The sequence below is a fragment of the Diceros bicornis genome, chromosome 7 (assembly GCF_020826845.1).
Source record: "Diceros bicornis minor isolate mBicDic1 chromosome 7, mDicBic1.mat.cur, whole genome shotgun sequence".
Taxonomy (NCBI): Eukaryota; Metazoa; Chordata; class Mammalia; order Perissodactyla; family Rhinocerotidae; genus Diceros; species Diceros bicornis.
In genome coordinates, this window is record NC_080746.1 from 74,971,551 (window position 1) to 74,996,258 (window position 24,708).

At 38.2% G+C, this 24,708-nt stretch overlaps 1 protein-coding gene across 3 annotated transcripts in view; it reads right to left on the reverse strand.

The window, feature by feature from the left end:
* Positions 1-24,708, reverse strand: part of PIK3C2A (phosphatidylinositol-4-phosphate 3-kinase catalytic subunit type 2 alpha) — a 109,059-nt gene that overhangs the window by 74,202 nt on the left and 10,149 nt on the right. For 2 of the 3 annotated variants that reach the window (XM_058546049.1, XM_058546051.1), the window contains exon 2: positions 5,338-6,477. In XM_058546049.1, coding sequence (XP_058402032.1) covers positions 5,338-6,411 — 1,074 coding nt within the window. In that variant the 5' untranslated portion in view covers positions 6,412-6,477. Of the gene's footprint in view, positions 1-5,337; positions 6,478-7,240; positions 7,265-24,708 lie in introns of those variants that run through there. The other variant, XM_058546050.1, reaches the window with a different exon arrangement.

Below are 24,708 nucleotides of genomic sequence, written 5' to 3' on the forward strand. Positions count from 1 at the left end.
TTTTCACAAGAATATCATGATTTTGAGGTATTTTATTCCTTGAATTGGTTTGAGAACCTATGTCCAAAACACAAAACTTAAAAAAGAAAAAGTCCACTTCCTCTTTTACACGGCAAGTTTCCAAACTTTAAATATTATTTCTGAAAGAGATCTCAAAAATCATCTAGTCTAACCAACTTTATTTCACAGATGAAGAAACTCAGATCCAAGAGAGTGACTTATCTCCAATTAATATTCTCTTCTTCAGGCAAAATACCTCCAATCTTTTCAACAGTTCCTTAAATGACATAGCTTCTAGATCCTGAATACTGTAGTCTTCTCTTTTCGAGATACACTCTAGTTTGCCAGTGACTCATCTTAGAATATGGTGTTCAAACATAATTATTACAAGGGGGTTTAACAGAGCAGAGCATAACAGAATGATTAACAACTATACACCTCCTCAGCCATGCTGCAGTTAGACTACTTTAAGACTGAGCAGGTAGCCTAAACCACCTCAATTCAGACATTGCACCATTTAGTAAAGCTGTTGATGTAATTAATACATGGTAGTAATCTAGCTCCAATCTCTGATGGATCAGCTGATCAAGCCATGTTATTTTTGCTTACCTGGCTTTGACTCATGCCTCTCATAACCACTTTGCTTACTTTTTGATCCTTCGCCCTACACTTTAAACAAAATCTAAGAACATGTTTCTGCTAAAACTGATCTTGCCCAGAAGCCTAGTTAACTCCTAGAGTCTCAGCAACTAGCAGTTCTCTGCAACTCCCATGTGACCTGATTTCCCAGATCTTGCTAGGGGAACTTTCTATCTTAGGAAACTACCTATCCTCATTAGGCCTGCAAGACGCTTTCTGCAAGCACTCCAAATAAGAACAATACCAAGATGGTGACAAATATTAAAAATAAACAGGAAAAGATATATGCAGGGAGAAAATGAAACAGATGTACATGGGTATCACAGCCCTGCCCCCCCCCAAAGGAAAGAGTAGAGAAAACATGACTTGAACTATAAGTGATCAGTCTAAACTAAAGCAACAGGGAAAGAAAGTGGAGTTTTGCAGCAATTGATTTTAAGATTGTTTGCATTAGCAACCTATGCTAGGGGTTTTAAGTTGCAAAGCAAGTGTTTCCAGGGTACTCTATTTTTATGTTTTCCTATTCATCTTATCACCTTCCCAACTTTATAGGCTCCTGAGGTATGAAGAAAATTTAAAGTCATCTAGTCAAGATGTTCCAAATACCAGTCCAAGGGAACAGGTTGGCTGCATCAGAATCACTTAGGGAAATTTTTGAAAAAATAGTTATCTTTCCCCTGAAATTCCACACTCCTCCCTCTTCCCTCCAGTCCCATCCCCAAACACACACACAATCAGGATTAAGCAGGCCTAAACTCCTCTGCAGGACACTGTGATACAACTAAGTTTGGGAAGCTTATTATTTGACCCCATGTTTGAATATCTCCTATAACAGGGAACTTATTACTTCCAAAATAGCATGCTCTATCACTAGAGTTAAAAAAAAAAAGAAAAAAAAAAAAAAAAGGAGCCATTTAGAGTCACACGGGTTTGAATACCAGCTTTTCTTCTTACAAATAATTCTGTGGCCCTCTCCCCAACCTCTAACTCATTATTATGGAAATTTTCAGACACATACAGAAGAAGAGAGAATAATAAAGCAAAGGGCCGCGCTTGGCTGCTGGCGGCCCGGGTTTGGATCCCGGGCACGCACCGACGCACGGCTTCTTCGGCCATGCTGAGGCCGAGTCCCACATAACAGCAACTAGAAGGATGTGCAGCTATGACATATAACTATCTACTGGGGCTTTGGGGGAAAAAATAAATAAATAAAATTAAAAAATAATAATAATAATAAAGCAAAGACCCACGTATCCATCAACAGCTTCAACAATTATCAACATATGGCCAATCTTGTTTCACCTATAAGCACACTACCCCCAGCTTCTCACTCAATTTTATTAAAGCTATAACAATTTATTACATTTCATTTGTAAATTCTTCAGTATACATCTCTCAAATATGAGCTCATTTAACTAACTACAACACCATAATTACACAAAAAAAGTAATAACCCCTCAGGGGCTGGCCCAGTGGTGTAGTGGTTAAGTTTGCGCATTCCGCTTCTGTGTCCTGGGGTTTAAGGGGTTCAGATCCCGGGCATGGACCTACACACCACTCATCAAGCCATGCTGTGGCGGCATCCTGTATACAAAATAGAGGAATATGGGCACGGATGTTAGCTCAGGGCCAATCTTCCTCAGCAAAAAGAGGAAGATTGGCAACATATGTTAGCTCAGGGCCAATCTCCCTCACCAAAAAAAAAAAAAATTTAATAATTTCTCAACTGTAAAATAGGTATGGGTCACTTTGGCCTCATAGGATTCTTAGGAATTCTACTGTCTTAGTAACTATAAAAAGAATTAAGTTTGAACATCTATGGCATAGATAAAAAAGCACGGAGCTCTTAGGTTCTAAGTTCCAGACTCAGATTATTGGACAGTAAATAATTCTAGTCAGCCCAGAAACCCAACTTGTTTAAGATGATAACCACAGTTCACCTGGAATGGTAATCTCAGCTCACCTGGAATAATCTGCTTGCCTTAGTGGATAAATGACTTTCCAATGCTAGGAAGCTTAGAATTTGAGGTATAGAGATAATGAAATAAACCAAAGTCACTTATAAATATTTTATTAAATTCAAGATAATCTATGTATTGTGGCTACAATGCACACATTGTAGAGGTGTGAATGCATAAATAAAGAGCGTGATGCAAGGAGCAGGATTATTTGAAAGTAATCTGGATGCTCACTCTGGGTTGCCTGGACAATGAGGGGCTCTGTCTTCTACCAATGGGAGGGCTGAGCCTAAACTCAGCTTCCTATAGGATCAGGGACTTCCTGTTCTGTGACAGCAGAGACTGCAACTTTCCATAGCTCCTGAGATCTCCAGGGTCTAGGCAGTTGCGCTTACCAAACAACTCTTGTAAACAGCGGATATCCCTAATCCAGATTGCATGGTGTCAAACACCATGCCCTCATGCTCAATCTGTAAAAAGGAAACCCACAGTTGGGAAGGGATCTCTTTATTGGAACATTGACCCAAATGTGAATCCAGTGACCTGGCCTGAGCAGGATGGGAGGATCAGAGGAACTAGTGCCTTCCAGTTGAGGTAGAATTCACAGAACATACAAGTTTCCATTTTAATCATTTAAAAATGTACAATTCACTCGCTTTCGGTACATTCACAATGTGTGTGGCCATCACCACTATAGTAAGAAAGCTGAAACGTTCTAATTCCAGAATATTTTCACCACCCCACAAAAAAAACCCTATACCCATAAAGCTATCATTTTCCATTCCCTCCTTCCCCCTACCAACCCTACCCCGGAAAACACTAATCTGCTTTCTTTCTTTATGGATTTGGCTTTTCTGGACATACATATTGAATCAGACAACTGAATCAGACAATACGTGGTCTTTTGTGCCTGGCTTCTTTCACTTATAATGCTTTCAAGGTTCATCCACGTTATAGCATATATCAGGACTTCATTTCTTTTTATGGGTGAATAATAGTCTATTGTATAGACATACTACTTTTGTTTACCCATTCATCAGTTGATTGACATTTGGGTTGCTCCCATTTTTTAGCTATTATGAACAAAACTGCTATTAACAATCCAATTTTTAAAGTGGGCAAATGCCTTAAATAGAGATTTCTCCAAAAAAGATATACAAATGGCCAATAAGCACATGAAAAGATACTCAACATCATTAGTCATCAGAGAAATGCAAATCAAAACCATAATGAGATATCACTTCACATCCATTAGGATGGCTATAATCCAAAAAATGGAAAACCAGTGCTGACAAGGAGGTAGAGAAATTGGAACTCTCATACATTGCTGGTGGGAATGTAAAACAGTACAGCGACTATGCAAACCCATTTGGTGGTTCCTCAAAAAACTAAACAGAGAATTACTAACAATTCCACTCCTAGGTATATTCTCCCCTCCTTTTTTGGTGATTCTTGGCTTAAGGTTTCCCTTTCTCCTTTCAAATACTTTAGGAAATGATTGTTATTTTGTAAAAAAAAAAAAAAAAAACATGACAAGACGACACAGAATATTAAGAGAAAATAATCTGACATTATATCTATGATTCCAATTTAAAATGTGTAATTAACTTGTGATTTTTAAATTGCAAGGTGTTAAGAGACTATTACTAAATGTGTAAATAGTATTGAAAAGCTTAACAGAACTTAATAACATGCATTTGTTAGTGTGAGCTATAGTCAAAATACATTTGGAAAACATTGCACTAGTTAAGATTTTTCTGGATTTTGATCATGTCATCCAAAAATATCCTCATGTTTTTTCTTAAACCTTCTCAATACCTGCTTCTTTCTCCCTAAGACATCCAAAATGGCTGTAAGTCAACAATTCAACATAAATCCAACCAAATCACGCAAAATTCGCTTCTCCTTCCCTAAATGCTAGTTCATTCCCAGTGCCTAAAGAGTAGCTAGGTACTGATCTAATTAGCTGAATGCTGTAATTCACATAAGTGACAAGGAGGCTTAAACGTTCCCAGGATCCACAGATATTATGAGAGCAAAATACAAATCTGCAATGGTATACTATACTTGGAAAGGAAAAATCTAAACCCTGCCTGCTTCTCTTCCGAGGGAAGACATCCTGTCCCAGCCACCCTTAACTAATTTTTCCAGATAGTAACACTGTATGAACTCAGTAACTACATCACACAGGCTATAGTTTCATTCTTCACTTTTATAAGTGTTTAAAAAGAGTCCTTTAAATGGCTTTTCTCCCATCTCTCTGGGGTTTTCTCTCCTTCCTTCCTTTTTTTTCCTTCCTTCCTTTCTTCCATTCATTCATTCATGGTTAAAAACAACAAAACAATGTACGTGAGAGTTTCTATAATGCAGTTAAAAACAAAATGCCTTGTTTATCCTGAAAAATAAGAGATAAGGAAGAGAAAGTAGAACCATATATAATGAGAAGACATGGAGAGAGAGATAAAAATGACCTTAAATGCCTATCACTGACAGTCAGGTCCTTGATTAGAGGATTTTTAAATTTATAATCCTAGAAAAGATAATAATAGCAAGTAATTATTCAATTGGCCTAAACACATTTAATCCTTTACCACACAACCTAAGATTAGCAGCACACTTAAGAACAAAGAAAATAAGATTCAAAATGAAAAATATTTGTTTTACCCAATAAATTACGTACACAAATATGAATTCTGTGTTATACTTCTAATTTTGAGAAGTTAGTAAGAAAAGACTATACCTGAAATATTTGGTCCTGGACTTTTGTAAGCTGAGTTGTTCGAATATTTAAAGACTGGCTTCTGGTTACCGTTGCCCCAGAAAGAGATTTTCCATTCACCTTCCTTTCTAGGTGACAACTTGCTGGTGATCTCTCTTCAAGAAGAACAGCATCCCAAGGATCCCCTGCTAGCAAACCTGGAGCATTTTTCTCTTCTTCGTGGTGTAATACCTCCACATTGTCCACCTTAGGCTTACTTAGAGGATCCAAGTCTAACCAGTCGAATTTACTGATATCTTCAGACTTTGGAGATACCTGTAGATTGCTGATTGTAGCTTTTGAATTTGTTATCTCTAAATCAGTCCTTGCTTTTCCATTTTTTAAAAATTCTGATGTACTAGCTATTTTGTCAAACAGCTTTGCCATGTCAGGACTGACTACTGGATGACAGATAGGTAAGCTTCCCTGTGGATGAAAGTGTGTGGCAGGTGTCAAAGGATATGAAAAATATGGAGACTGTCCTGGAAGACTTAAATATATGGGTTCTGTGGATGGAAAAGTAGGCATTCTTGGATTGAAGCCATTTTGGAATGTAGTCTGTTTACTACTGTAAGTTGACTGATAAATAGAAGGTAAAGTGTAAGTGGAAGGCCCAGATAATCCAGGTGGCCACTGTCCTCTCTGAATAGTAGGTCTAAGATAGAGCTGTGCTGAAAACGAAGGACTCAGAACAGGAGTAACTGGCAATACAGGTGTTTTCCTAGTCTCGAAACTGTCATCCAGCAATAGTTTCTCAAGTTCAGCTTGGGTGAGCTTTTCTACATCGATATCTATTGCTCTTTTTTGGGTATCTGATTCAGGAAACACCATGAGATCATAATCCTGTTTGTTATAAACCTGTGCTTTTTGTCTGGTGCTGCTTGACAACTCAAAGCCTCTCTGATCATCAGTCACTTGTCTATCCTTTTGCAGTTTTGCTAAAGCCTCTGCTTCCATCTGTAATGCTTCTTCTTTGTCCACATCTTTTGTTCTTGTTGGTTCCAGATGTGAAGATGAACACTGCTCAAATCCGTTGTTGTTGGATATCTGAGCCATGTCCACTTAGAAGACCAAATCTTCCCCTAATCTATTTTTTTCTTGTAGCTTCCAAAATAGCAAGACCTATACATAAAAATAAACATAACACAATTAGATTTTTTAAACACAAATTTATTTTGTTTGTAACCTATCTCATATGATTTAGGATTTAAAGCCACTTACCAATACACTACTAAATAAAATAAAATGAACAGTTGGGGGAAACCTGGGTGAAGGAACACTTACAATATCCTATACACTGTTGGGTTAAGGGAGCTGTTTAGACATACGTGACTTTACCCGATTCCCCCATTCCCTGACCTAAAGCTAGCATAGTAAATGAACTCCAGAAGCTTTCACTTCAGCTGTCACAACGGTTGCTATTAACCAGTGGCACTTTCGGAAGAATTCTTGGCATGAAATGGCATAAATGCTAGTCACGTATTTTCAAGAGTTTGGACAGGGTTTACTGTTATGCAAATAGCAATTCAAAATGGTTTCAATCTTTTGCTACTTGTTAAATTGCTCAAAAGCCAATTAGCAATAAAAGTACTCATACCTAGTCAATAAAATCAAGGACTATTATTTTATCAAAATATCATATGAAAAACTGATAAAGCGTTTATAATATTCTAGAAATATTAAAAATGTATAATGTAACAATAATAAAACAAAAGTGTTAAGGCTATAAGAAGCTGTAATATTCCACTCAAAGTTTAAATTATGGCTGAACTTGTCACATAGTTTTGATCACATTTCTATTATCTGCAGTTAATTCTGATTATCTGCAGTTAAATCATAGTTATAATACTAAAACTTCTTCTTTCCAAACTGCTAAAATATTTACTCATAGACTAGAAGATAGTTTCTTATAGATCAGTTTATAAAAATTTATACTTCTCTATTTAAGATAAACACTTAATTCAGATCAAGATTACCCTGTGAAGTAAGATGACCAATTAAAGGGTTAGTTATCTACTGTGGTACAGAGGGGACATTTCCTGCTTCTAATCAATATGATCCAGGGATTAAATGAGTGTTCTGGAGTCACACACCTTGGTTTATGAAGCTGTAAGACCTTAGGCAAGTGAAAACTTTTCTACATGCCTTAGTTTCCTAACTCTGAAAATGAAAAAGTATCTATCTCCTAAATTATAAGGATTAAATGAAACAATGCAACTAAAAGTGCCTATCATTGGCCTTGAGCATAAGCATTAAATAAATGGCATCTATTATTATTCTAATCTGGTTTGAGATATACCTAGTTTGAATACTGAGAAAGCAAGAGAGCTCCTGTTACATCCTTTTTCTAGCACAGCGCTTGTCTACAGTACAAGCTGAATAAATGCTTAATGAAAGGAGGTAGGGAAACACCCAAAGTGAATTCAAATTAATGTAACACAAATGAAAATCCTAAATGTTGAGGCAATACTAAATGAAAAAATTATTATTGATGGGGACATGAAAAAAAGTGGTATTCAAGGAAAACATTTTTTGCAATTTTTTTATACCACTATAGTTAAATTTCTGTGGCATTTCAGGGAAAAGTTATTCCAAAATTTTCCCTTCTGTGGTAGACTGCAAAACTAGGCACAACGTACACTTAAAATTTGTACACTTCATTGTATGTAAATGTTTTATCAAGAAACTATAAACAAATACTGACTCTTGCTAAATATGCACAAAGTGCTTAGAGGAAAGTACTTATGTCTACAGTTTACTTTGAAATACATCAAAAAACTAAGATGAATTGATGGATAAATAGAGGGATAATGGATAAATATGTAATAAGGCAAACATAGGAAAATGTTAATACGTAATAGAATCTAGGTGGTAGATATATGGGTATTCACTTTGAAATTCTTTCAACTTGGCTGCATCACTGAAAATTTTCACAATAAAATGTTGGGAGGGGGAATGGGCACAAAGTCCTCCCATTCCAGTATATAACTCCCCCCCACCTTTGCAATGTGAGTTTATCGCTCCGCCCATAAAGAGGTGGAGTTTATTTCTCTACTGATCTGAGCTGGCTTTGTGACTTACTTTGACCAAAAGAAAGTGAAAGAAGTGACAGTGTTAGTAGTTCTAAGCCTAGGTCATAAGAGGCCTGACTGCTTCAGCTCTTCCTTTCTTGAGTGCAGCCCCTGCCATGTAAATGCTCATAGACGACGAGACAGCACAAGGAGAGAGAAGCCCAGCCAACAGTCATTACCAACTGCCAAACATGTTAGCAAAGCCACCATCTCAGACCATCCATCCACAGTCCAGATGACCACAGCCATATGAGTGACTCAAGGCAAGAAAGAACAGAAGAAACCACCCAGCCTGAATTCAAGCCAAATTGCTAACCCACAAAATCATTTTGGAATGGTTTGTGCATAGCAATAGATAACTAAAACTTTTCTTCTTACTTTTTAGAAAACAAAACTGAAGCCACTCACCTATTTAACAGCAAATTTCTGTGTTAACCTCCACAATCACCACCACCTTCCTTCACTTGTCCTCAGAGAATGAACAGTTCCCTTTTCCTTCCTAAGGCTGCCCCTCTACTTATATCCTTAATTCCACTGAATTCCCCTACTTCTTTATCAATTATTCTCTCCTTTGCATTATTAATTTCTCCTTTACTTGCTTCTGTTCCTCTGCCATTAAAATGCTCAAGTTTTCTCCAAACTGAGGGGGGAAAAAGCCTTAACATTCCCCTTTAGACTCCAGTAGCTTCCATGTTAATTTTCTCATTTCACTGCCAAACTTCTCAAATGAGTGACCTAGATAGTCCTTTCTTTATTCATTCTGCCTTGGAAAAATTCTACTTGTCCTTCAGGGCCCAATTCAAAAAAGCTGTCTGAAGCTTTTCTTAAGCAGCTCCTATCAAAATTCATCTTTTTAGCTTGACTAAAAATTTTTATCTTTAATTTTTGTAGACTTTATGCTGTTTTTGTCTGCTTGGCATCCTTTTTTCTGGTAGTAGAATCTATAACTTCCTTTCTAGAAACTACTTATCTTCCTTTTGTTCCACCTAGTTCAAATAGAGCTGGACCATCCTTACTCCCCACTCACCCCTCAAGCACACCAGGGGATCCAAATCTGGCCCATCAGAGTTAACCCCAGGACTTGTGAAACCATTTGGAAAGGAAGCTTATCATCGAAGTTGCTAAGCTGATAGGATGTAAGCCTGGCAGTGCTGTGGCCATCTTTGCCACCACTTGAGGAGATGCCGCCTGAAAATGAATCCAAGCTAGAGGTGAACAGAGCTTAGATAAATGAAATGAGATCAATTCTGGATATTACATTAAGTATCTGGACCCAACCCATGTCCAAGGCCAGTCTTTTCATTTATGTAAGCCAATAAATACCCCTCTTTGCTTAAGCCAGTTTAAAATTACTTTTGGCCATGATAACCAAAAATATCTTGACTAACACAGAATCTGTAACCTATGTCTACCCAACAGACTAGAATAAGCTTCTCAAGTACCAAGCATGCTTTGGTTTTTTTTTTCTTCCCCACAACACTTTTTTTTTTGTGAGGAAGATCAGCCCTGAGCTAACATCCATGCTAATCCTCCTCTTTTTTGCTGAGGAAGACCGGCTCTGAGCTAACATCTATTGCCAATTCTCCTCCTTTTTTTCCCCAAAGCCCCAGTAGATAGTTGTATATCATAGTTGCACATCCTTCTAGTTGTTGTATGTGGGACGCGGCCTCAGCATGCCCGGAGAAGCGGTGCGTCGGTGTGCGCCCGGGATCCGAATCCAGGCCGCTAGCAGCGGAGCACGCGCACTTAACCACTAAGCCACGGGCCGGCCCTCTTCCCCACAACACTTAAAAGCACCTTGCGTAATAAGTACAGAACTTAATTTAATGAACATGTGTTTTAAGAGGAGGGAATGAGGGCTACTGGACAGTCCTGAAGAAGGGATTTCAGATGGCACAAGAGTATGGATATATGGTGGGAGAAATGAGTCAAGCGTAATTGCCTGTTATTGAATACCACAACACACTGCCTATTTTTCACAAAATCAGATGGATTAGAACAAAATAACATTTTACAAGGAGATAAAAATACTGAACTACAATTCATCTTCCACAAGCATAATGCCAATATGTTACTTAAGTATTCTCCTGGCTACCATATTTGGTAATGATATGACATTGTTCTGAAAGAGGGATCTGGATTTTTTTATGTGAGTTTCAGATAGTTTATTTAATGGAGAACACACTTATTCCAAATATTTCAAATTAATGTTACCTCTCATTTACTAACAAAGGTGTAAAATTAATAGTTTGAAATTTATTTTAGCAGTGAATGTGGTGTTTTTTCACATCATGAATTCATTCTCTTGCTCTATCCCTAGTACCAACCCAAAGCAGTATATGCTAAAGTAAATTCTACTCTAAGTAGTCAGTAATAGTGAGCTGTCTGTTAGCAGCTATATTACCATATTTTCATTTTCCAAAAGATTATCATGCATGTATACTCAAATGGTAATAAAGGATTTAAAAGGCTGTTCAAAAGTAACCCTGTGCTTCAGCTATTTTTCTAAGGTTGCTGCATTGACATGCTCCATTAATTTTTTAAAATAAAAGTTGATTTGATGACACACATTTAGCAGGAAATAATTTCCTACATGCTAATTCAAAATGAAAACTTCAATGCTAATGTTCTCCTATTTCAAGCTGGAAAAGACAATATAACTAGTTTTTGAATGATGACTGTATACCATCCGCCAAAAATTTCCCAATATAAAGTAACCCAGTGGTGATCACCAGGCTGTAGCTACTTTAAAACTCTTCAAAAGAGGGCAATTAAACTATTCAGTTAAACTTTTAGATACCATTTGCAGACCCAAAAGAATTAATTTAAAAGTTCTTGGTTTCTTCTGTGGTATTCATTCATTTACAACTTAAATTTAAATCTCAGAAAAAAAATAAAACAAGTCAGTCCTGCTACCCATCTAAATGCTTTCTGATCCTAAAATTCAAGATACGTAAGAAAATGGAGAAATAATGATTTGAGTTCAACATTATACATATTTCTCCTCTAAAATGAAAACAAATCTCAAAGAAAAACAAATTACGGTACCTTCATGTAACTTAATATTATACCATTAAAAATAAAATTATGAAGACTGCACTAACCATGGAAAATGTTTGTTAAAATTGTAGCAAATGGGGCTGGCCCAGTGGCATAGTGGCTAAGTTCGCATGCTCCACTTCGGCGGCTGGGGGTTCATGGGTTTGGATCCTAGGCACAGACCTACGCACCGCTTATCAGGCCATGCTATGGCAGGAGTCCCACATATAAAGTAGAAGAAGATGGGGACGGATGTTAGCCCAGGGCCAATCTTCCTCAGCAAAAAGAGCAGGACTGGCAAGGGGATGTTAGCTCAGGGCTAATCTGCCTCAAGAAACGAAGGGAGGGAGGGAGGGAGGGAGGGAGGAAGGAAGGAAGGAAGAAAGGAAGGAAAGAAGAAAAATTGTAGCAAATATCTACATATCCCTATCTATACTTAGCTAGAGACATATAGATATTATACGCCAAACACTGCTTTAAGCAATGTATTAACTAATTTAATCATCTCAAATGCTATTAAGTAGCTACTATTACTATCCTTAGTATACGAATGAAGAAACTTAAGCACACAAGTTATATAATTTGCCCAAGCTCACAGCAGCTAGCAAGTGGTGAAATCAGGACTCAAATCCAGGCAGTGCTAATTCACTATACGTTTACGTTAACAGTTATTTGGAATCAGTAAGTATCTAAACATACCTTATTCACTATATATACCAACTTTCTTCTCAATCCTAGGGTTATTTCTCTCTGCGTTAATAAATTTTTTTGTTTCTATCATGTAGTAGTTAATACTGCTATTTAGTTATAACATATACCAATTTATCAGTTAATTTATTATCACCAGATGACTAGCAAATTTATAATTTCATTGAGGGCATGAATTCTTATTTTATTGATCCTCTACTCTCAAACTTCTACTGCAGTTGTTAAATCAATGCATCAATGACTAGAGAACTTAAGACACCATTCCTTTTATCAAAGAGAGGTTCAAATGCTGAAACAAAAAACAGACTAAAAGAGCTTATTTATCAGCAATTCAACTAAAACTGAAAAATCACATGGTTGAGTTTAGAATAAACAAGCGGTAGGAGAAAAGATTATCTTGAAAACTAGGAGGGAGACAACAACAGAAATCTAAAAATAGGAGAGAGAGGCTCCATCTGTGCTAAAAAGAAAAACTCCAATAGATAAGAAGATAATATTCTCTTATCTCTACTGATTCATGGAGGGAAAAAACTCATCTGACAAAAGAAACCAAATACTTTGGTATTAGGCACTATACAAATTTGTCAAAAAGATAAAATGGAAGAATGTCCAGGTGCTAGGTGAGATTAGGTTAGAGCAGTACTGCTCAAGAGACAGAGAATGCAAGCCACATATGGAATTTAAAAATTTTTATAGCTACATTAATGAAAAGAAACAGATGAAATTAATGAAAAGAAACAGATGAAATTAATTTTAATAATATACTTTATTTAATCCAATATACCCAAAATATTATATTTCAATAGGTAGTCAATATAAAAAAATATGAATGGGATATTTTATGTTTTTCTTTTTTATACTAAGGCTTCAAAATCTGGTATATATTTTATCACATTTCAACTTAGATGAGCCACATTTCAAACACTCAACAGCCAAAGGTGGCTAGCAGACAACACAAGGCTAGAATTTATGAGGAAAGGAACAAAAAGCATGGTGAACAAGCATCATTACTTTCTGGATGGTAAGGAAAAAATTATCTTCCCAAAAGTCATCCTGCCCTCAAGTCAGTTAAGTATCTCAAATTCCTATTAGTTATTTTTCAGGAGAAGAAAAATGTATTTTCAAGTCCCATTGATAACATACAGCCTTTTAACTAAGGCCTGTCGTATCATCCTTTAGAACTTTTATATTTTTAAAGTAAATAATTTCTAATTAATCTTCTATAATTAGAAAATTGTTGGGCCGGCCCCGTGGCTTGGCAGTTGGGTGCGTGCGCTCCACTGCTGGTGGCCTGGGTTCAGATCCCGGGCGTGCACCGATGCACCGCTTCTCCGGCCATGCTGAGGCCGCGTCCCACATACAGCGACTAGAAGGATGTGCAGCTATGACATACAACTATCTACTGGGGCTTTGGGGGGAAAAAAATAAAATAAAATTATAAAGAAAATTGTTGGAGCTGGTCCAGTGGCGCAGTGGTTAAGCACACATGCTCCGCTTCGGCGGCCCAGGGTTCGCAGGTTCGGAACCCCCGCCGTGCACCAATACACCGCTTGTCAAGCCATGCTGTGGCGGTGTCCCATATAAAGTAGAGGAAGATGGGCACAGATGTCAGCCCAGGGCCAATCTTCCTCAGCAAAAAGAGGAGGATTGGTATCGGATGTTAGCTCAGGACTGATCTTCCTCACAAAAAAAAAAAAAGAAAGAAAGAAAATTGTTAACATTTCATAGAGAAATATGTTCACAATCAACCACATAGGATAAATTACAAAAAGATTAAATATTTAAGTGTAAAAAAAATTTCAATCATAAAACCAAAAGAAAACATAGAATTCCTATGTAACCTCAGGATAAAGAACGCCGCCCTAATATGATTCAAAACCTAGCAGCCAGGAGAGAATATCCAAGTACATCAACATTTTAAAAAATAACTTTTGGGACCGGCCCGGTGGGATAGTGGTTAAGTTGGCACGCTCTGCTCCGGCGGCTCTGGTTTGCGGGTTCGGATCCCAGGGGCGGACATTACACCACTCATCAAGCCATGCTGTGGCGGCAACCCACACACAAAATAGAGGAAGACTGGCACAGATGTTCTCTCAGGGCCACTCTTCCTCAAGCAAAAAGAGGAAGATTGGCAACAGATGTTAGCTCAGGACGAATCTTCCTTACCAAAAAAATAATAATAATAATAATAATAACTTTTGTTTGGCAAACAAGCACCACTGAATTTATTCATTTCTTCAATAAATACTTATTGGGTGTATACTATGCACCAGGCACTGTTCTAGGTGCTGAAGAGTAAAACAGAAATAACCATTAAAAATGTCAATAAAAAAAATAAACTGGGAAAAAATATTTGCTACTCATATCACAGAGAAAGAGCTAATTTTACTAATACATAACAAAGAGCTTACAAAGAAAAACAACCCTATGGAAAAATGAATAAAGAGTTTAAATAAGCAGTTCACAAAAAACGTAAAGATGCTTACCCTTACTCATGGTGAGGCATTAGCAACTTAAAAGTTATACTAAACCTAACTGTATGTCATACTGATAACAAACACATAGAGAAAGGGAAAAAATATTTATCATACCAAAACTTGTTAGATACAAAAAACAGTGGATAAAGGAAAATTTATAGTTTTAAATGATGCTAGAAAAGTGGAGAGGTTGAAAAATTAATGTACTAAGCATCCATCTTACGAAATTAGAAAAATAACAACAAAATAAAAGTAGAAGGAAGGGAATAAAGACCAGAGAAGATACTAGTGGCATACGAAATATACAACAGAGAAGATCAACAAAGCCGAAAGGTGGTTCTTTTGAAAATACTAATAAGATATCTGGTGATGCTGATCAAGAAAAAAATAAGACAGGAATAAACAATATCAAGAATAAAAAAAGGACATCCAAGAGATGCAGCAGACATTAGAAAGATAATGAGGATATTATTAATAAGTTTAAGCAAATACATTTTATTTTATTTATTTTTGTGAGGAAGATTGGCCCTGAGCTAACATCTGCCAATCCTCTTCTTTTTGCTGAGGAAGACTGGCCCTGGGCTAACATCCATGCCCATCTTCCTCTACTTTATATGGGACACCGCCACAGCATGGCTTGACAAGTGGTGCGTCGGTGCGCACCCGGGATCCAATCCGGCAAACCCTGGGCCGCCTCAGCAGAGGGTGCGCACTTAACCGCTTGCGCCACAGGGCTGGCCCCAGCAAATACATTTTAAAATGTAGACAAATTCCTAGATAGTAGTAACCTACTAAAACTGACTCAAACAGAAATATAAAGTTGAATAATCTTATTCAAGAAATTGAATTCGTGGTTAAAGATATTTTCCTCAAAGAAAACCGCAGGGCCAGAAGGCTTCACCAGCTTCATATAAGGAAGAAACAATAACAATCTTTTACAAATCCTGCCACAGAAGAGACAAAGAAGATATGTTCCCCAAATATTTTATGAAACTACTATAATTTTGGTAACAAAACCAGGCAAGAGTAAGAAAATTACAAACCAATCTTACTCATGAATACAAAAAGTCATAAACAAAATAATAGCAAACCAAAGTTGTAAATACAAAATGCAATTTACCACATCAATAATCGAATAATTAAAACAGAAAAAGCATATGTACTTCTCAATAGATATTCTTAGCCAACTATGAACAGAAAAGAAATTCCTTATTTGACCAAAAGTATCATACTTAATGGTAAAAAAAAACCTTGAAAGCTTTCCCTTTGACTATGAACAATAACCAGAATGCCCACCACCACTTCTGTTCAACATTTTATAGACCACTAGATAGCATAGAAAGGCAAGAAAAAAGAATAAAAGCTAGGATCAAATACAAAGAAACAAAATATTATTTACAGATAAGGTAAAAAAAATCCAAAGAATATGCAGATAAAGGGCACTGGCTTGGTGGCACAGCCGTTAAGTTCACGCACTCCGCTTCAGCGGCCTGGATCCTGGGCGTGGACCTACTCACCGCTCATCAAGCCATGCTGAGGCGGCGTCCCACACAGAAGAGCTACAACTCCACAACTATGATATACAACTATGTACTGGGGCTTTGGGGAGAAAAAAAGAGAAAGAGGAAGATTGGCAACAGATGTTAGCTCAGGGCCAATCTTCCCCTCCAAAAAAAAAAAACCAAACCTGCAGATAATTAATAGAATTGTATGCCAGAGTTTAGCAAGGTTGCTGGATCTGATACAAATATACAAAAATCAATTGTATTTCTATATACCTAAAACAAATGGTTAGAAAAAGCAATTTTCAGAAAGGTAATATTTACAATCTCACACACACACACACACACACACACGAAACCCACCAACTAACTAATAATACATGTAACTAAAGGTTGTAGGGGAAATTATAAAACTTTACTGACAAATACTAGGACTATCTGAATGTAAGGAATATTATTCCACGTTTACAAATTTGAAGACTTAATTTCATAAAGATACCACCTCTCCTGAAACCATAAAGGTTCAATGCAATCCCAATCAAAATTCAAACAGACTTTAAAAGTAAAATTTGACAAGGTGATTCTAAAATTTATACGGTAACCACAAGGATCAAAATAGCCAAGATCCTCTTCAAAAAGAACAAGTTGGGAAGACTTGCTCTAACCAACATAGACTTATTATAAAGCTAACTTTACTTAAGATAGCATAGTATTTATGCAGGAAGAGATAAATCTAAAGAATAGGCTAAGAGCCCAGAAACAAACACACACCTACATAGACACCTGATTTAAGACAAAAGTGGCACATCAGAGCATGGGGAAAGAACTGTCTTTTCAATAAATAGTGCTAGAACAAATGGAGGGAAAATGAAATGGACTCCTACTTCACTCCTTAAGCAAAAATCAACTGAAAGCAAACCAAACATCTAACTGTGAAAGGAAAAATTATAAAGTTTTTAGAAATCAGAGAAGGAAGAATTTCTTAAACAAGACATAGAAAGCACTAACCATAAAGGAAAAGGTTAACAAATTTGACTATAGTAAAATCCAGAACTTTTATTCATCAAAAGACAACAGGGAGGCCTGGTGGCGCAAGCGGTTAAGTGCACACGCTCCGCTGCAGCGGCCCAGGGTTCGCCGGTTCGGATTCCAGGCACGCACTGACACACCGCTTGTCAAGCCATGCTGTGGCAGCGTCCCATATAAAGTAGAGGAAGATGGGCATGGACTAGCCCAGGGCCAGTCTTCCTCAGCAAAAAAAGAGGAGGATTGGCAGATGTTAGCTCAGGGCCCATCTTCCTCACACACACACACAAAAAAAACAAAGTGAATGATAAAAACAAGCCACAGAAAGGAAGGTATTTTTAACACATAAGCAAAAAACTCAAATCCTGGATAAATAACTCCTACAAACTAAAAAAAAAGACAATTTAAAAGAAAAATGGGCAAAGACATGAACTTAACAAAAGAGAAATCCAATGGCCAATAAATATATGAAAAAAGGCTAAATCTTATTAGTAATCAGGGAAATGCATATTAAAACCACAGTGAGATATCACCATACACATATAACGCTGGGAAAAAATTTAAAATCTTATGATACTAAGTGATATGAAAGATATGAAATGCTGAGATGAATGTAAATTGGTACACTTGTTTCAGAAAATAGGGATTATACAGGAAAGTTGAAGATACCCTTCCTCTATGGCCCAGCAATGACACTCCAGTATACCATATACCCTAGAGAAATTCATGCATATGTGCACCAAATATGTGCATAAGAACCTTCAAATAACATTCCCATACCCCCAAATAGAAAATAATCGAAATCTTCACTAATTCAAACACGGATAAACTATAATATGTTCATGGTCTGTTTCTACTCATAACACTTCTGACACCAAATGTGTGGGGGTTTTTCCACACCAACAACCAGTTCTCCTACTCTCCAGACACCAGCTGGGTGTCCTACAACTCAATTCACTAACTACGGAGAGTAAATGTCAGACTCCACAGGTTTACAGGCTCAGCCCCACAAGACTGCCCAGACTTTAGATGCCATTCGCAAGTACTGAGCTCCTCAGATTACCCACACTTCTGTTCAACTTGGGTATAAATCAAGGGTTTCCACAATACCCCCTCAGGTTTGATAATTTGCTGGAACAGTTCACAGAACACAGGAAAACAGCTTACTTAATATTACCAGTTTATTACAGAGGATATGATCCAGGAACAGCCAATGGAAGAGATGCATAGGACAGGGTTGGGGGTGGGGGAATGTGGGAAAGTTCCATGGCCTCTCGGGAAGTGCCACCTTCCCAGCACCTCAATGTGTTCACTAACCTGGAAGCTCCCCAAACCTCAAACTCCGTCACTTAGGAGTTTTTACGGAGATTTAATTAAATAGGCATGGTTGATTAAATCATTGGCCGTTGCTGATTAGTTCAATCTCCAGCTCCTCTCTCCTCCTCAGAGGTCTAGGGGTGGGACTGAAAGTTCCAAACCACTAACCACTGCCTTGGCCGTTCTGCGACCAGCCCCTATTCTGAAGCTATCTAGGGATCATCTTATTTGCATGCCAAAGACTCTTATCACTCTGGAGATTACAAGGGTTTTAGGAACTGACAGGAACTGGGGACAGAGACCAAATATTTATTATATCACAGTTAATTCAATGGAATTCTATACAGCAACACCAATGAACTAGAGCAATAAAAAAAAATGGATGAAACTTAGAAACATAATGTTAAGCAAATGGAGAAACAAAAATACATACAATGATTCCATTCGAATAAAGTTCAAAAACATGAAAACTGTATTAAGAATGCTCACCTAATGGTAAAACTGGGAAGAAAAGGAAAAGATTACCAAAAGTTAGGACAGTGGTTACTTAGGGAAGGAGGGAGAAATTTATAATCAGGGAGAAGCACATAGGGGACCTCTGGAATACCAGCAATGTTCTAGTTCCTAACCTAGCGACTGGGTAAATAAGTTTATTTTACAATTATTTGTTAAATAATCATATATGCTTTATGCACTTTTCTGCGTGTTATTTCATAATAAAAAAGAATCCACTTCCCACATATTTTAAACACCACATTTTCATATCTACGTTATACATGGTGTGTGAAAATAACAAAGAACACCTGCATTATAAACAGTATGTGGGGTTTTTTTACCCACATACAGCAAATTATGTGAACACGAGAAGTTCAACTTTTTAGCGATGCCAGAAAAATAACAGAAATGAGACAGGGCCGGGCTGGTGGCATAGTGGTTAAGTTCGAACTTCGCTCCGGTGGCCCGGGGACCACAGGTTCAGATCCTGGGTGCGGACCTGCGCACCGCTCATTAAGCCATGATGTGGCAGGCATCCCACATAAAATAGAGGAAGATGGGCACAGATGTTAGCTCAGGGCCAATCTTCCTCAGCAAAAAGAGGAGGATTGGCAACAGATATTAGCTCAGGGCTAATCCTCCTCACCAAAATTAAAAAAAATAAAAATACAAATAAGAGCTACACTGTCCCTTTCATTTGCCAATCTACAGGCTAAATTAAAGACACTGCCTTTACTCACTAAGGGATATAGGGAAAGGGTAAGACTGCAAAAGAAAACAACAAGCTATAAAATATGGTTTCTCAAATTTTTACCATCTGTGAATCACTTAATGGGCATTGCACATAAGATCAATTTATGTAAAAAATATTCAGTGCATTTTAAAATACAAGTAAACATTTAAAAATGAATAGTAAGATTGTCCTATCAGTGAGAGAGATGATTGCACATTCTTCCCATTATATGTATATCCAGTAAATTTATTTTACTCTTATTTGAATTAAATTAGAAAACGCTAATTCCATTATAGCTTGTCAGGAAGGCAGCAAGGTTTGGTGGTGGCTCTGTGAGATAGTTATAGATATGTATGGAAAATCTTACAGGCTCTACCTTCAAATATTTCTGAACCTGAGCATTTCTTCACTATATTCCTGCTACCATCCTAGACCAACCAACCATCATCTCTTGCCGGGATTACTGACATAGCCTCTCAATCTGTCTCTGCCACTCCTCCATCCCCCACCTTCAGACTATTCTCAACACAGCAGCCAGACAGTGAAAAACCTAGATCAGGGCCGGCCCCGTGGCTTAGGGGTTGAGTGCTCGGGCTCCGCTGCTGGCGGCCTGGGTTCGGATCCCAGGTGCGCACCAACGCACCGCTTCTCCGGCCATGCTGGGGCCGAGTCCCACGTACAGCGACTGGAAGAATGTGCAGCTATGACATGCAACTATCTACTGGGGCTTTGGGAGAAATAAATAAAAAAAAAAAAAAAGAAAAACCTAGATCTTCTCACCCCTCTGCTCAGAACTTTCAACAGCTCCTATCTCACTCAGAGAACAGGCAAAATCTTTACAACAGTCCAGCAGGCACTCTAAAATTTGGTCCACCTATTACTCTCTCCTATAACTCTCCTCTCTGCTACTATCACACTGGCCTCCTGGTTGTTGCCTGAATACATTATGCTTCTCACTCAGAGCCTTTGCTCTTCAGTTCGCTCTAACTGGACTGTCCTTCCCCTGGACAGCTGAACGGCTCACTCTGTCGCCTCCTTCAAGTCTTCACTGAAAAGGTGACATTTGCGTAAAGTCTTCTCCGATAACCTAGTTAAACCCGCACCTTTCTCTAACTCCACTGCCTATGCACCTTACTTATTTTCTCCTTAGCAGTTAGTAACATCCAGTATACCATATATTTTACTTATTTATTTTATTGTCAATCTTTTCCCTCTAGACTGTAAATTTCATGAAGCTGGAATTTATCTCTTGGGTTCACTCCTGTATATCCAGCATCTAGAACAGTCCTGGAACAAGCAAGCTTTCATTCAAGTATTGGTTATACAAATATATGAAATTATATCTAATATGGACCAGATTAGGAAGCAATTCTTCCCTATAGAGTGTCTTTGGTATTCTGTAAGACACTTAAGAGTACACAAAAATATCACACTCAAAATGACTATTTTAACCTAAAAGATACAACAGATTTTTAATCCACTCTTGTTGCATTCATTTTCATTTAAATTATCTGAGAGTCATCTCAAACATGCCAAATAACAAACCATTAATTTCTTTCTCTGAGGGAAGAAAATCATGTGTATGTATTCTCAGAACGGTTCTTCAGAGCCACATGGTCCTTTTTAGTCAGACCAAAACACATTACTATTTTGAAGTACTCGTGGGAAATATAGTTCATATCTGCTTGTTGATTAGAAATACTGGTCTTGGGCTCAACAGAATAATTTTGCTAGAGATGAATCTTTGAGTGTTATCTACGCAAAACTGAAGACGTGAAGTCATGAAAATAGTTTAGATTGCCCTGGGAGAATGTGTAGAGAGAAGAGAGAAAAAGAGACAAGGAGGAAATCATGAGGGCCACTAACACTTAACAAAAGTTAAGGCAACAAAAGGTCAGAGGAAAATAACAGATAGGTGTGAAGACTGGTATCAGAGACATAAGTGAATAGATTGTCCTAAGAAGGAAGTGATCAGTAGTGTCAGAAACTACAGAGAGGTGACACAAGATGAGGAGTGGAAAAAACACTCTAGATCTAAGAGCTCATTTGTGATTATTTTCAGCATAGCTTTATTGAGATACAATTATAAAATTCACCCATTTAAAGCATACAATTCAGTTATTTTTAGTATATTCAGAGTAGTGCAACAATCACCATTACCAAATTTCAGAACATTGTCATCACTCCAAAAAGAAACCCTTCACCCATCAGCAGTCACTCCTCATTTCCCCTCTTCCACGGACCCTCATTAGTGATTTTCAAAGAGGACAATTCAGAGAAGGGTGGAAAACTGAAAAAGGAATTACAAGTAACAAGCACAAATTATTCTTTAAATTCTTTGACAGTAAAGGAACTAGGAGAGATCCGTAGATGTTGGTAGGAGGTGTTTAAAATGGGAAAGGCCTTCAACATGTGGTAGGTTGAAGAGAAGGATCCAGGGGACAAAGACTGAAAGGCACAAGAGATAGGAGATAAAGACTAGCTCAGATATTGGGGATATTAGTTGAATAAGAGAGAATCAGAAGCATAGATGGAAGGGTCTGACTTGGAAAGGAAGAGACACCTTAGGAGACTGAGGTGATCATGGTAAGGAACTACTTAAGTCAACAACTGAAAATGGAGGACTGGGAAGGAGCCAATATAGAAAGCAGACTGACTTTCCACTATCTAAACTTAGGCAGAGTTTTAAATATTTCAGCATTTGCAGGCTTCGCTATCTTAAAACAAAGTTGACAATTATGTAATAGAGGAATTTTCTCTTCTTATTAGGATATACAAAGTGACAAGATACTGTCACTGTCACTGTCACCCCAAAAAACAAAAACAAGCTAAGGGGCCGGCCCAGTGGCGCGCAGCAGTTGGGTGCTCACGCTCCGCTGCAGCAGCCCAGGGTTCGCAGGTTCAGATCCCAGGCGCAGGCGAGCACCGACACATGGCTTGTCAGGCCATGCTGTGGCGGCATCTCATGTAGAACGGAGGAGGATGGGCATGGATGTTGGCCCAGGGCCAATCTTCCTCAGCAAAAGGAGGAGAATTGGCATCGGATGCTAGCTCAGGGCTAATCTTCCTTACAAAAAAAAAAAGAAAGAAAAGAAAAGAAAAACAAGCTAAATAAGTAAAAAATAATACTTTTAAGAGCCAGCCCTGACGGCCTAACGGTTCAAGTCTGGTGCACTCCCCTTCGGTGGCCTGGGTTTGGTTCCCGGGCAGGGAACCACACCTCTCATCTGTCAGTAGCCACGCTGTCGCGGCAGCTCACGTAGAAGAACTAGAAGGACTTACAACTAGAATATACAAGTACATACTAGGGCTTTGGGGAAAAAAAAAGAGACAAGAAGACTGGCAGCAGGAGGACGAATGCACTGTAGACAGAGCTAAGGAAAAACAAGTCAGACTTTTACTAGCCACAAATAGGCTAGCATGACAGATTAGAATTCTGAGGAGTGGTGGAGGTAAGGCTGAGTGGTCTAAAGTGCTGGAATAAGAATTATAAGCCCCAAGCATGGAACAAGTCTGTACCCACCCTCCAACTCTTCCCCATAGCTGTTCACTAAATGCACAGATAGCACACTGAAAGCTGGAGACAGGGCAGAAGAGCTGAAAGAGATCTCCCTTGAAGTATACGGGCCTCCCCAAAAGTGCAAGGCAGCCACCCTACAAAGGAGGGCTGGGCAGCGGAGCAGGGAGAAATTCATCTGAGGCACTCCAAACTTTCAGCTACCAATGGCTGGGGATGGGTTACGAGAGCTGAGAAAAAGTCCTCCGACGCATTTCAGGCCTTTACAGAATGTAAGACAGCTGCCCTCTAGAGGCTGGGTAAGGGCAGCAAAGCAGAGATTGCCTGAGACACGGAAAGTTAGGAGGTAAGACTAGAGAACAAAGAAACTTCCCAGCAACCTAAAAAGCCAGCAGCTAGGCTGTCAAACAAATCGCTGGAATCAAGTTAGTGCTCAGATCTCAAACCCTGCTAAAGAGAAAGTCATGATTCCGCTCTAAAGTATTTCAACCCAGTGGTGAATGGAATCCAATTAAAGCTGCAACAAAGCACAGACCCATCTCACTTACAGACTTCCTCAATTAAATGGCCTGACAGAATAAAGGGCATTCTGAAGATAAATATTAGGTAAAAAGTAAACTTCAGGCTCTATTGTTTTATCTATATTGTCTGGCAAATGATCAAAGATTATGAGACAAATAAGCATGAAAATGTGACCCATGGTCAAGGAAACAGTCAAAATAAGGAGACACAGGGGTCTGCCCCGCGGCTTAGCAGTTAAGTGCGCGCACTCCACTGCTGGCGGCCGGGGGTTCGGATCCCAGGGGCGCACCAATGCGCCGCGTGTCAAGCCATGCTGTGGTGGCGTCCCACATAAAGTAGAGGAAGATGGGCACGGATGTTAGCCCAGGACCAGTCTTCCTCAGCAAAAAGAGGAGGATTGGCATGGATGTTAGCTCAGAGATGATCTTCCTCACAAAAAAAATAAATAAATAAGCAGACACAGAGACGGCCCGAATGCTGGAATTACCAAACAGGAACTTTAAAACAATTATGAGAAAATACTAAATCATCTAGCAGAAAAGATGAACGATATGCATGAAGAGGGGGGGAATTTCAGCAGAATGATACAAATTACAAAAAAGAATCAAAAAGAAATATTAGAAAAGAAAAATCAGAAATAAAGAATTAATTAGATGGACTCAACAGCAGAAGAAAAGATTGGTAAACTTGAAGACAAGTCAACAGAAAATATCCAAACTAAAACAGAGAAAAAAAAAAGAGGGAGGAGAGGTAAAACAGCATGCCTGAGTTCTGTGAGACAATTTCAAATGGTCTAACATATATGTAATTGGAGTCCCAAGAGAGGACAGAGATAATGAAACAGAAGAAATATCTGAAGAGAAAATGGCCAAGAACTTTCTACAAGTGAAGAAAGACATCAACCAAACAAATCTAAGAAGTTCAGTGAAGCCCAAGCAGGATAAAG